This window comes from Corvus moneduloides, chromosome 1 (assembly GCF_009650955.1).
Source record: "Corvus moneduloides isolate bCorMon1 chromosome 1, bCorMon1.pri, whole genome shotgun sequence".
Lineage (NCBI taxonomy): Eukaryota > Metazoa > Chordata > Aves > Passeriformes > Corvidae > Corvus > Corvus moneduloides.
The window spans coordinates 47,429,713-47,443,540 of NC_045476.1; the positions used below are offsets into that span (position 1 = coordinate 47,429,713).

The window sequence follows — 13,828 nt, forward strand, 5'->3', positions numbered from 1 at the left end:
AGTATCCTAAATTACACACTCAGCTGTGATATTCAGTAAAGTATAGGATTAATGTTTAGGCTATCTGTCAGGTCTTCAAAGTACATGAAAATAGGAAAATACCATCAAACCACTTTTTTTAGAGTGATGTTTCAGACTGTAAATCATCAATGTTGGAAATAAATATTTCAGAATTTGAAGCTGGTAACTTAGATTAATGGAGATACAAATGAGGACAGCATGAATATACAGAGATATCTAAATCACTGCAGCTTGTGGCCATTTGAAAAGAACAACAAACCAAAACATGTTTCCCTACTGCTGAGGTGGAGGGGGGAAAGGGGAAAAAATGCACAATATGGAAATGTCAAATGTAAAACTGAAAATGACTGGATTACAAACACTGGTCATATCTCTGAAATTAAAGCCTGCGTTCCAAGTGCCACAAGCCTGAACCTGGAAGGGGGCTCCAGCAGCAAGCCTGAGTGAGCAAGTGTGGCAAAGAGGGATAGCATAGTCCTCCAATATATTTCATCCTTTCAGAAAAAATGGTGTGAGCAAAAATGGAATCACAAGTTCTGTTCTGGTCTCCAGATCTTTAAAATTACATTGTGGAAACCTGGAGATGCAAAAGAAAGAGCCAAAGCAGTGTTCAAAACACTGGAGGCAACAGCTCAGATTTTAGCATCTTGGTTTGGACTGTCAGCTGTGAAGTCTGTCTGGGGGTGGTCTGCCTGCACACCACAACCTGTGCTGGGAAATGGTGGTGAGGACTCAGGCAGCAGAGACAGGTATTTGGTGAATTAATGTGAGATGCAAACAGCCAAGCTGCAGACAATAGCAGAGTATCAATCTCCTGGTGTCTGGATCAAGGCTGGATCCTCTCTGTCCGAAGTGGTTTTTGTGAAGCACATATCACCAGGTCCTGTGCAGAGCTACTTGCTGATGTGCAGTACCCTGTGGTGGAGGGGCACGCCCAGTGGTTTGTAAGAGCTTCTTCCAGTTAGGAGTTCTGTAGAAGTGGATTGTTCAGTTTAGAAGAACAACTCTGTATCTTTACACTTTCTCTACATGGACCACTCCAGGTTTGACCCTGAATAATCACAATCTTAACACCCTAAATTGGGTTGTATCAGACAAATTAAGAACTGAGAGACTTTTTCTAGGGAAAACTGACTGAAATGCATGGTAGTGAGCTCCATTTCTGGGTACACTCTGCTGTGATATTTGCATCACCTTCAGAATGTGACTTTACATCCTGCAAGACAGATGGGAGCATCGACCTACCCTCTGGGCTCCTACAATACTTAAAATATTTAAGAGGTATACGTGCTCAGATACTAAAGTGATGTAAATGCAGAAGGCACCAGCCATTTGAAAAAGTTTATATTAATACTAATCATAATCTTCAGATTTTAAAGAGTACCCCTGCATACAGAAAAGGGGAAATCTTCTGGACTCTGGACAGGTAGTTCAGTCGCAGTTCATACATTCTGTCCCATAAGTGGATTATATTTACTCTCATTTGAAATATGCTCTTTAATGAATTTGTAAGTACTTCAGGGTAGTGTAGATCTACATAAACATGACAGCTGCAGGAAAAATGTACCTCTAGCCTTCTGGACAACCCAATAGCCAGGCTGTCATGGGCCTTTCTTTCAGAGTAAACCCATCAGGTGATGTGAAAAGATGATCCAATACTATAACTCTAAATTAGATAGGAGCCATAAGTAAGATAAAATAAAGCATTATTTCATCCAAAGGCACTACATACTCTTTTATTCAGAGAATTTAATAGTACTGAGTATTTACTCTCCTGACATGCAATGAATTGTATCATCACAGTAGATTTTCTCTCTTGGTCACATTTTATAGGAAACACTGGAAAGACAGCTGTGTATAAAATTATTTATCTGAACTAGGTAGAAAAAAAAAAGAAGTCAAAATATATTTAGCTTTTCCCTAACTATTTTGTGAGACATATAATGATAAAATTAAAGCCCAATCAATACAATTGACATCAGCATTTTATTATGGGCAGAAGGAGACCTCTCTCTTGCTGACAATATAAATTATTTCTATGAATCTGGTGGCAATTAATCTTCCTCTCTCCCATTACCACTTTTTCCCCCCTAGACAAAACCCCCCAGATTCAATGCAGAGATCAAGCACAGGTATATATATGGCAGAAGGCATAAGCATCATATATTTTAGTGAAAGAAGAGTTTGAGGACACCCCTTAAGAAACCCTTGCTTTCTTATTTTTCTCTGCCATGCTCAGCTGAACATGCATAGATCTAGACTGAGGCAAGTGATCTTCACCACTGCAGCATGAAACACCTCAGGTCTGGCTTTTAAGGAAGAGAAAGACAGTGCAGCAAGATAAATAACAAACAAAGGATATTTTGATCACAGAGACATATATTAATTAAAAAAAAAAAAAAAAAAAAAAAAAAAGAAGAGTTCCTGAGCCAGTCCTGGCCTTGTCTGGCATTCAATGTGTCATGATTCAGAGACCCAATTTAAACTAAAAAATACAAGAGAAAAAGCCTACAAACCTGTCAATGGACAATTAAAACCAGCATCTAAAACAGCAGAGAGGACAAAACCAGCAATATCTGGGTAGGCAATGCAGTCAGTAATATGATAGTGCCAGGTCTGGTCAAAGAAAATGTTCATCAACAGTGAGAGACAACTAAAACCTTAAATAAAGGATGTATCAAGCATCAAGGAAGTGCAGGAACCACTGGAAATACAACAAAATTCTCCAAATATTATTTCTATATTAACAATAACTGAAATTCTCGTATGGACAAGCACAGATTTTTCAGGAAAGAGGACAAAAAAGGTGAAGCTAGCTGCGTAATGCAGTATGTGCATCATATCAGAGATAGCTGAGAATATGAGAGAAAAACACAGCTTGTTTGGGGTTGGTAAAGCATCTGAGGAAAGATGATGAGTGTTCTTACTGCCCATATGGCACCACAAGTCTCTCCAAGCAGGAGAGAATGAAGGGAGAGATGATGACTGGGTCCCTATCCAGCCATAAATCTCCTGCTCCTCTGATGGAAAGCCAGGCATTGAGTTGGTGTTCGTTAACAGTCTGGACGGGCACAGACCTTGAGTAAGGGGCCCCAAGGGGCAAGAGTCTGTTAAAATACCCTTCTGGGAACACTGATGATAAAAAAGAGTGGACTAGGAACAGGGGAGACCTGCTTGCAAGCAACTTACTCAGTAGCTTCCTTCCACTTAACCACAAACTGCTGACCACAAGTATTCCATAAGGAGACTCCTGTAACCATCAGGACGAAGGTATTTGAGTGAATTCAGCTCCTCAAAGACTGCATCCTTTTCAAAAGCAGAACTGACAGGAAAAAAATAATATTGCCAGTAAGATGCCAGAACTGTCTAACAAACTACAAAGTCATAACTTTTTATTAAAAGAATGAGGTTGTTCTGCAACAAAGTAAAACATGGAAGTTGACCAGAAATCTCACTGTAAGATGACCAGCATGTCTTCCTTGACATAGCACAGGATTATAAAAGTCATCTATGCATTTGTAGCTCAACATGAAATCTGAAACCCCAGAAGAATTTGCAACTTGATCCCAAGAACAATTCACTATTACTAGTTTAGAATTATGCCAGGAATTAATGAATTTACATTTTCAACAGAAACAATTTGCCCCGGAGGCAAGAGCATTGCTTTTACAAAGAATTCTTGAACTAGCATCTAAAGTCTCCATCAGGAATGTGCCAAGAAAAGTAGCAACAAAAAGAAAGAGCTTATTAAAATAAAAAACCCAGTTTCCAGCACAACACAAACAGAACTACCATAGAGAATAACATTGTCATCCTTCTTGTATTTACATTACATGTGCATCAGGTGTGGTTTCACTCATGCACTGTCAAATGCAAAATAAAATAATCAAAATAATCCTCCCTTCAAGTTTAAGGAAAAATGCAACAAGTCTCAACAACAAAGCAGATGTCTTCTTTTATTTTAAATATTTTAAACTGCTTGTTTCTAAAGAAGCTTGGGAGATCTGGTACCTGACAGTTTTGGTTCTATTCACAAGAGAGCCCTGACCTCTGATTTAGAGCTTTTTAGTTGTGGGAGACCGCGCCACTGTGCACGACTCTACCTCCACAGTCATTTGCAAGATCAGAGCCACTTCTTGTGTTTCTGCTGTGTAGCATAGGACAAAACTAATTAATTCTTGGCACCTGGTCTGCCTGGGCAAACACGGCAATCTCTCAGCCTTCTAGCAAGCTGAGCTTCAAATGCTCCCCATGTGAGGGGTCACTCTCCAGCCAACTTTTCTGAGGGAGCCCACATGAGGGGACCTGCCAAATAGCTTTCTGGCAGCTGAAGAAATCATTGTTTCAAGAGAATTACAGGACCAGCACTTGACAATTCCACCTACACCCAGCTCAGTACTGATTAACCATGATCTCAGTCTCCATCGCATGAAGTTCTGCAGTCTGAACCTGCCAGGTTGAAAAGGTCATCGAGCAATGTGTGTGCTTAGATAGGCTGTGTCTACACCGACCTTGTTTCTCAGCTCCCAGCTAGGGAAGCAGTGCAAAAGTTGTTATGGATCTCTTCCTGGTGCTACAGCCACCGCCTAGCCCTGGCTTTAGTCCCAAATAGTGAGGCCTTTCAGTGTTAGCAGAGCCTGGTGCCTGCTCTACCCTGCCTGAAGTTACCAGCCCACACAATGGCAGGGAACAGAACACAAAACCCAGCATAGCAGGAGCAACTTTCTTCTAAATCTGTATTCCTAGTGCTCATTTCAAACACCATCAGAAATCAATGCCACTGCACCCAATAAACCCTCTGCACTTTATGCTAGCACCGCTGTATCAGGTAATATAAAATCTTGTATACTGAAGGGTTCAATTGCTCCTGCTTCAGATGGAGCAGCGGGCTTATTAACTGGGGTGTACTTAAGGTTTGCTAGTGTGGGTTGCTCCATTTCTGTACTGTAATACAAAAAATGCAACAGAATCAGTAGGATCATTTATACCTGCTGAGCTCTTCTGTGGGTATTTAACTTTCTGACACCCACATTTTAAATGCAAATTCTGACTATTCTTTCACTAAAAGAAAACATGCAATAACAGAAGCCACCAAAATGGAGGCAGTATAAAATTTAAACAACTCTAAAAGTGTTTCCCAGCAGTCCAGAAAGACCACAAGTCAAATACCAAAAATATCTTGAGACTGGCTTCAAAAAATAATTTTGAATTTCATCTTTTGATTTCTAAGTTTTTGGTATTCAAAGTCCCATGCCTGCCTCTGCATCAATGAAAAGAAAGGAAAGCTCTTACATAAACAAGAAAATCTGAGGGCCTGGCATTGCAATGAAAACATCAAACAGTACAAGGCTGAAAACATCGCCATGGGAGCTGGTGACACTAGCACTGTTTATTCTCTCTGTCTACCACAGCAGAGTCCCCAGGATGACAAGGGATGCCATGAGTAGTGGCAACAAAAATTTCAGCATGTAACAACCTACACACATCACAATTTAATCTCTCCCTGAGAACACTAGGCCATTTCTCATACCCAGTTACCTGTGCAGAAGCCACTGATCATTCTGAAATGCCTTTTAGCATTCACACAAAATTATGGTTAACCCAAGAGAGAATAATGAGAAACTAGCATTTCTTGCACTCTCACCTTCCAGCCATTCAGAGAAGTCCTACTCAAGTGTTGCTATTATTCTGAGTTCTCTTTTAATTAAAAGGCTAAAAGTATAATATTAATTGACAGATGGAATTTAATATGTAGCCACGGCATACACTAGAGATGGAGTACTGACTTTTAAGGGCATTATTACTTTGTGATTAGAATGGTAAATTAACCTATTAGTTCTCTGCAGCTAGGCTGCTTCTGGTACCTGGGCTCAATCATTTACAGCTGGTAACTCTACTCTGCAATTTCCATACTTGTATATTACACAGATGAAAAACAAAGAGAAAGAATGCTCTTCAAATGCTTTCCATTCCATTCAGACTTGTAGAACATATGACATTACGAAGAAACCTGCAAAACAGAACTCAACATCTAAATACATTAAAAACTGTGACCTTAGAGTTCTCAAGTGAAGCATTCAAGAAGATTAGCACCTAGGAACTATATGCAGTCCATAGCCCTGTACCTGTCCAGATGAAACAGAGCAATGCCAGCCTAGTATTTATGTTTTCTTTTCATCTTCCCCACCTTTCACAGCTCCCACTTACCCTTTCTGTATTTGTTGACTACAAGAGTAGAAGGCAACCGCAGCAACACTTTGAGATGCCGCAGCTATGCAACCTCAATTTTCCAACAGCTGAAAATTAAGTCAAATAAACCACACAAAGACACAGCATTTTTTTTTTCCTACATGATTGCCTCTCACTTCTTTACGAAAGCAGACTGGTGTGAGATATGATATATTATTAAAACACTATAAATCAGTATCCTTTATCTTGTCTGGAACAAGGCACTCAAAAATTTCAGCTGTGCTTTGTCCAGCCCTTAGCACAGTCTGTATGATCAGTCAGTCACCAACAAGATTACCAAGCCTGCACTTTTTCTCACTTTGGTGTGTTTTACCTACCAGCAATAAATACTGTGCTTTAGTATCTCCTGGCCTAGGGACTCCATGACAAAGTACTAAATATGATCTTACAGCTCAGATAAAATTTTAATAAACACATTCCTACATATTTTGCAATTAGCACCATGCATGATTCTGTTCTTTCAGTATTACACTTGCATGTCTAGGGGTCTGAATAAAAACTTGAGAAATTACTTTAATTTTTACAATAAATAATTAGCAAGCATGACCAAAAATTTATGCATATGAGTGCTCGTATGTGCACATTCACTCATACTATATTTGGTAAGACCAAATCAAAATAACATAAATCATCGTTATCTTCAGCCAAGATGCTTTTCATATGTTGTTTGTTCTCTTTCCAAAGAACAGTAGTGCTAAATGTCATAGGAGCAAAACCAACTCCCACACAACTTCAGATGAACACTCTAGCTCTCTGAATTTCTTCGGAAGGCTGAAGGAAACAGCTCAGCAAGGTTTTCAATCTAACAACTGCATGAAGGAGGGAAAAAAACATCCCCCAAGGAAAACTATCAGGTGATGTTTTTCTGAACCTTGGAAATCCTTCCTCTGTGTAAATTATGCTTTTATCGCAGCATTATATCATGAGAAATTGCTTTTCTGCATTTTGTATTACAAGAGTAGAAAATAAGATGAGAATAATAAACTTGGTAAACACCGACAGGTTTGTCTACAACAGTAATTCTGGTTTTAATTATTTTTTAAATTTTAACTAAATAAGAATGAGGTAATCATTCAGATTCATCTACATGCTAGTGTAGCATTCATCATTGTTTCAAGTTTCACATTTCTATCACCAAAGTAAGCATATTACTTTCTCTTCCTGCTATCCTAGTTTCTAGTGTGCCACAAGGCAGCAAATAAACACCTGGTGCTACTTTATGAGCTTTATCCATTGTGATTTTGGGGGTTAATTCCTATGCTAAGACTTTAATCATAACAATTCTAAAGAGAACAGAAGTACTTTCTTAAATTCCAAAAACATGAATCATTAAACCAACATCTCTGAGTAAGGCACAACCCAGCAGGGCTGCTATGCATCCACACTTCCTTCAATATGAACATTTTGACAGGTGATGACTGATGATAACATTAGAGATTCACATATACAGAGGCTACACAGCAGTCAGCAGCCCTCACTGCATGTAATAAGTGAACAGGGTTTATCAAAGCAAAATTATCTCTTGGTCCTTTTCTTGGGAAATTAGGTGAAGAAAAATTTTAATCAGTCTCGGTGGTGGCACCAACTCTAGAAAATATGGCAAACCAAAACTAACCTGGTTGCCTCATATGCCAAACTTAAAGGCAAGAGCGGTAAAAGAAATAAAGGGGGAATAAAATGAAGATTTTGATGAGCAGAAAGCTTTAAAAAGCTCCAAACCTACCACCCTCTTCCCCAACACCACCAACAGAAACTCTATGAAAGAACCTTACATGACATACATATAAATTAAAAGAGCTTTGGAACGAAACCCTATGCCTCCTTTCTAAGTGTGCTTTGTTAAGATGTAGGGGGAAAGGAAACAAGAAGAGATCTGAATTGTGTAAGCTAGTGCCAGAAAATACATCAGGGCACAGTTTTATCCTGCCTACTCACCCCTCTCATCTCTATGACCCCCAGAAGGCAGGCATTTGAAGACATGCTCAATTAATCTAATTAGATATATTTACATTTTGACTCAGCCACTCTACCATTCCATCCTGAGAAATCCACATCGTTTTCTTTTAAGTTTGCTCTTACAGCCAGTAACTTTTTGGCTGTTGGGCACAGGTGGCTCCTAGCATGTCTTAAATACCATCTCCAAATCACTTTATATTATCTTGTAAAAAATTCTGTGAATAAAATTCAGTACAAGTACTTACAGAGTATCAGGAAGTCCAAAAGTCTTAGAAAACTGTAGGAACAAGGCCAAAAATCTTAGAAAACACTAGGAAAGAACCTTTGTTCTGCCTTAGGAAGGAGTTAACAGGACGAAAAAGCTACGTGCCAACAGTGGTTAGAATTTCCATGAAGTAAGGACTGCAAAATTATTTGGGATCATGGCTCACAATATTCATGAAGAAAATGTGTAGTAAAAAAGATAACGTGGTGACTACATGTGCTAAAAATCTCTTGATAATGAAAGCAAGGGGAAAGTGTGGCTATTATCCATAACTAGAAAAGCAAGGCAAGTCTATGGTACCCCTGCCATAGCATCATGAAAAACGACAGGATTCTAAAACCCCCACCTACACACAGGCATTTTTCTTTTAACATAAATCAAGTAAGTTAAACTAGTGGCTCACCTGCATATCAATAGTGAAATTAAAACCTAACTTTTATTTGCTAACATGCAAATGTTACTCTGGTTTAATCATACCAGTATAATAAAAATCACTGTGCTGTTTACTTTGGAACTTTTCCAGCTGTTGGCCAAATAATGACTTATTTGCTTTGAAGGTTTTCCTTAAAGCTACATGCCTGTTAAAATTGTTCCTTCTTCCATCCCCCAACTGTAGATCTTGCTGTAGCAGCTGTAACAACAGCTGGGCAGTTTAGCAACTGTAAAAGACAAATGCCAATTTCTAGCAAAGGGCTATCTAGTAAAAGAAAACAGGGTCTGTAGCAAGTTTTTGCAGACTCCCCAACTATAAGATTTTACTCTGTAACTTGGCTCCAGCTGGAGAGCTGACTCTTACTCTGTGCTTCTGCTAAACTCACCAGGCAGATTCCTGATCCTGTCTCTCATACAGTTTTGACAGGGAAAAGTAATGTTGTTGTTGCAGGAAAAAACAATGTTCTGCCACACTATTTTACTAATTATTTGTGCTGATTCATATGCTCTTTTTAGTATCAACACTTATTAAAAGCAAGACTTTAATATCAGGCATTAATTAGAAACACACCTAGTATGTATCGTGTCACCAAGATTAAGCTGACTCTAAATTCTGCGTGTCTTGTACAGAGACCACCCCATTTGAAACAGAATGATCCAAATAAAATATGAAAATAAGCCTTCTTGTATCAAAACCCTATCACAGTAGTGGCTTTAGTTGTCAGAAAAGGGAATGGAAAACAAAAACCCTAAACTTGTTCATAATGATCCATAGGGGTCTTCTTAGCTTTCTCAAGTCATTTACAATTGGCATATGTTAGAGGAGTCTAAAAATGTCTCTACATACTTTACTGATCTGAATTTATTAGGATAAGAACATTTGTAGCTTCTGTTGACTTTAATTGCAGTTGTGAGCATTAAGCTGCTCACAATATGCAGCCCACTTATTTCAGTATCTAAGTATAGGTTGTGTACCAGCCCAGAAGAATTGTTAATTGGAAACACTGCTCATGGTGCCAAAGTTGAAACTGAATGCTGAAAAGAATAAAACACTGCTTATTTCATTTGCTGTCTTTATCCTCCTCCTCCTCATCTCCACAACTCATGGGGAGTTTTACAAAATGGTTCAGCCTGTAAAGTAGCAGAGAGAAACTTGCAAGGAAACCTCCTTCTGGAAAAAAGATAACAGAAGACCATTATGAACAGTACCAAACAAAAACAACTGACCTTCTTGGGAACAAAACAGGCAGAGATGCCAGGGAATGCAAGGGAGAAATGTAGCTCTTAAAAAAAAATAAATTTGAAGTACTTTTGAAGTACATTTGAAGTACCATGTACTGTTTTGCTACAGAGGCTAACATACTCTGCAAATAAGTACAGCAGTGACAGAAAAACATATGAAAAACAGTCAGGAGAGATTTTATGACTTGAACACAACTGTGCCAGGTTCTACTCCTTCAAAAAAAGTCTAAGAATTTCAATGTAGAAACAGGTTATGACCAATTGATCACAGAATTCAAGGAACTACTTAAATAGTTAAATATTGTACCATAGGTACAATAATTGATTGTGAAGGTATGAAAATGTAATACCCTGAATATTCACCCAGAGCATCCTTCTCTTATTGCAAACATGCTGGCAAGGCACATGTTCTACTTCATGACACACACAGTAATGATCTGTTACAAGCTGTAATTGTTCCTGCACATGCACAAAAGAAGAAGACGCCCTGTGCTAGAAAGGGCAAAACCTACAGCTGAACACTGTGAGTCTTAATAGGAGCTGTAAGAACAAGGATGAAGAAACTAATACTTACCATCTGTCCATTACCAATACAAAAATGAATTCCCTGTGGCTGGAGAAGTATTCACAAATGCTGAATTCTCACCATATACACTCTAATCATCTCTAAACTTTTTGATCCTGCACTCCTAGCAGTAAAAAAAATTTTCAGCATGCACCCCAATATACATAGGTTTATTTCTTTATAAAGTGTACACATGTATGATGAAGTTCCAGTATTTTCATCCCATGCACCAATGGATCATCTCACACACCCCACTTTGGAGACCACTGCTGTAATGAACAGAAGAACCAGTGCCAGCAAAACAAACATCTGCCCCAGATATTTGCTATAGATATCCATGCCAAAATCCTGTGGGCTCTGAGCTGGCTACTACAGCTAAGCTTTTGCTCGTAGAAATGAAAAGTCAGTCTTACCAGTGGTGGTGGTGGAGGGGGCCCTCCAGAAGGTGGTGGTGGTGGTGGTGGAGGGGGCCCTCCAGAAGGTGGTGGTGGTGGTGGTGGAGGGGGCCCTCCAGAAGGTGGTGGAGGCGGTGGAGGAGGAGGTGGTGGCGGCGGTGGTGGCACAGGCATCCGCTCGGATTTCTAGCTTCACGCAGTTGTGAACAATATAGCCAAAGTCTATGTCCTTGAGGAGAAGGAAGGGAGGAGAAGGAAAAGTGGAAGAATAAAAAGAAAAAACAGAGAGGAATGTGTTTATGCTCTGCAAGCTGAAGATTGGCCAAATATCTAGCTCTCAGCAGACTGAAGACTTTTATACTGCACTGCTTCCAAAACTACAGTACGAACAGCCTCATTACAGTTATGATGACAACATACATCTAAAGAGCAAGCTCACGGATCTGGGCCAGTGCCATGAGTACCAAATGCGTAGATGCTAGCCTGTCCAAATATTACATCTTGCCTTAACCTAGCCCATAGCCCTGAAATGCAGAGAACAAATCACAGTAGACCACATGTAGACTCTCCTGCTGGGAAAAAAACTCTGTTGACTTTAAGCCAGAGGTTTGCTGCTCTAAGGAGAGAGTAAGGGACTTTTTAAGGTTCAGCGGACTTAATGTCTAAACAACAACCAAAAAAAACCCCCTCACGACTGAATAATAAATAAAGAAATAATTCTACAAATTAAAGCTTCTATTACCAAATGATATCATATCAAGGGCCAGACATCTCAAGTGTTAAAGTCATGTGTTTTTCCTGCCATTTTTAAATGTTAATTTTCACAATTCTTTAGTAATACACTGACAAAAAGACACGTATCTTCCAACAAAAGCTATATGCTTTTTTAAAAAAAATTTTTTTGGAGAATGATGGTGCATCACTCACTGATTTTCATACCTAACCCAGCCCTCAGCATGACTCAGTCATCCTTAAAGTTAACAAGAAACCCCTGTATTTCATTAGTAAAGTTGCAAATGAAAGTACTAGGCAGTGCCAAAGAGAGCCCTCTGCAAGCCATACTTGAAATCTTCTTTTGGTAGTGACACTTGGATCAATGCTCTGAACACATCTAGTTTTACATCTCGTTCTACATCCATCATGTCACAACTATCTTCTGAGACTCTTCACAATGTCATATAAAAGAGTATCAAAAACTCTACAATAACACAAAATATGTCATATGCTTTGTCTTTCCTGTCTGCAAGGCTTTATCTTAACAAGAAATTACATTGGTGTCTCGCATTTTCTCTTTATACATCTCTCTAGGTGATAATTTGTTTTCCTGTCTCCTGCAAGGTCTTAAAAACATTTTTCACATTTTGATGTTTTACTAGAAATGGATGTTAAGTTGAAAAGACCACAATTCCCAGACCCAATTCCCCCTGGTTTTCCCTTTATTTTTAAAAGCAGACACTCCACTCTTTTCCAGAATCATCTGTGCAAGGAGGAGGCATGACAGTTAAATCTGGAAAAGTTCAGGAGAGAAGACGACACAGAAATGAGGCAAGTTACAGTCTTGTATATCTGGGGAATATCTGGCTGTTTTGTTTGAGGGTTAGATTGGAACAGGCAGTGAAATTAAAATGTACATGCAGACTTGTTCACTTCCTACCTAGTGTACATGAACAATATCCAGATAATATCTGAGTATTTTTCTCCTTCTCTATCTTGTAAAATACTTAATGGGAGATCAGTCAGAAATTAAACATGCAGAGCCTCTGAAATGCTCACTTTCTCCCTTGAGAGATTGCTATTCAAAGGACTGGCATATCAAAGCACCCTGATATGTAACAGAATTGGTTGCAATCACTTTAATAATCACTTAACGAAGCTTTCCAAGAAAGCTGGCATCACAGCATCTCCACCATTCCACCCTCGTTGCCCTATTCAAAAACCCGTTATCAGAAGATATCTCTTTTCCTCAATTAAGCCATTCAAAAACATGGACATAAGGAGAATGAGTCTTCCCAGCTAATAATATGTTTCGGGCTAGTATCTTCCTACCCTGCAATACAGACCTTTTGTCTTCATTAAGGATTTAGAATGGAAAATATGCTCTTAGTCAAATTAGAAAAAAAAAAAATAGAACCCACGCTCCTGTGGCAGACCACATGAATGGCAGCAGGAGGTTGAGCACACTGGAGGCAAGCAGCAGCGGGAGAGAGGAAATGGGAATCGGCTCTTGCTATTTAAAAGTCACAATCTGAAATGCCATCAGATGACTTTTCTAGCTGCCTCTCTACCAGTCCCTGCCCCAGCACCTGTTCCTCCAAATGATGCAGCCAAAATTCAAGGACTAGAAACTGTGTGACTATCTACAACCCAAAATTCAGTGCAGAGGAAATGTTCACCATATATCCCACTCCCATATCCTCCTGTCCAGTGGCATCAGGGAAAAATGCATTTAGTGGGGTTATAACACACAGCCCTTGAATGAAATACTGGAGACACCATAGAGCTTTCCTCCCATGCTGTTTCAAACCCCCTACAAATAAACCATCTTTTATCTCTTACCACAAATTCAAAGGCTCGATGTCCTGACCTTGGCATGCTTTTTAAATTCATTAAAATTCATGGTTTTTATACCAGCACTGTTACAGGGTAATGCCTACACAATGAAGAACCATTTTCCACATTGGGGCTCTATTTGTTCAAGCGGTC

At 39.2% G+C, this 13,828-nt stretch overlaps 1 protein-coding gene across 7 annotated transcripts in view; it reads right to left on the reverse strand.

The window, feature by feature from the left end:
* Positions 1–13,828, reverse strand: part of WIPF3 (WAS/WASL interacting protein family member 3) — a 35,100-nt gene that overhangs the window by 9,740 nt on the left and 11,532 nt on the right. For 5 of the 7 annotated variants that reach the window (XM_032108896.1, XM_032108869.1, XM_032108900.1 and 2 more), the window contains exon 2: positions 11,184–11,354. In XM_032108896.1, the coding sequence (XP_031964787.1) occupies positions 11,184–11,299 (116 nt within the window). In that variant the 5' untranslated portion in view covers positions 11,300–11,354. The remainder of the gene's footprint in view (positions 1–11,183; positions 11,355–13,828) is intronic. The other 2 variants (XM_032108909.1, XM_032108919.1) reach the window with 2 other exon arrangements.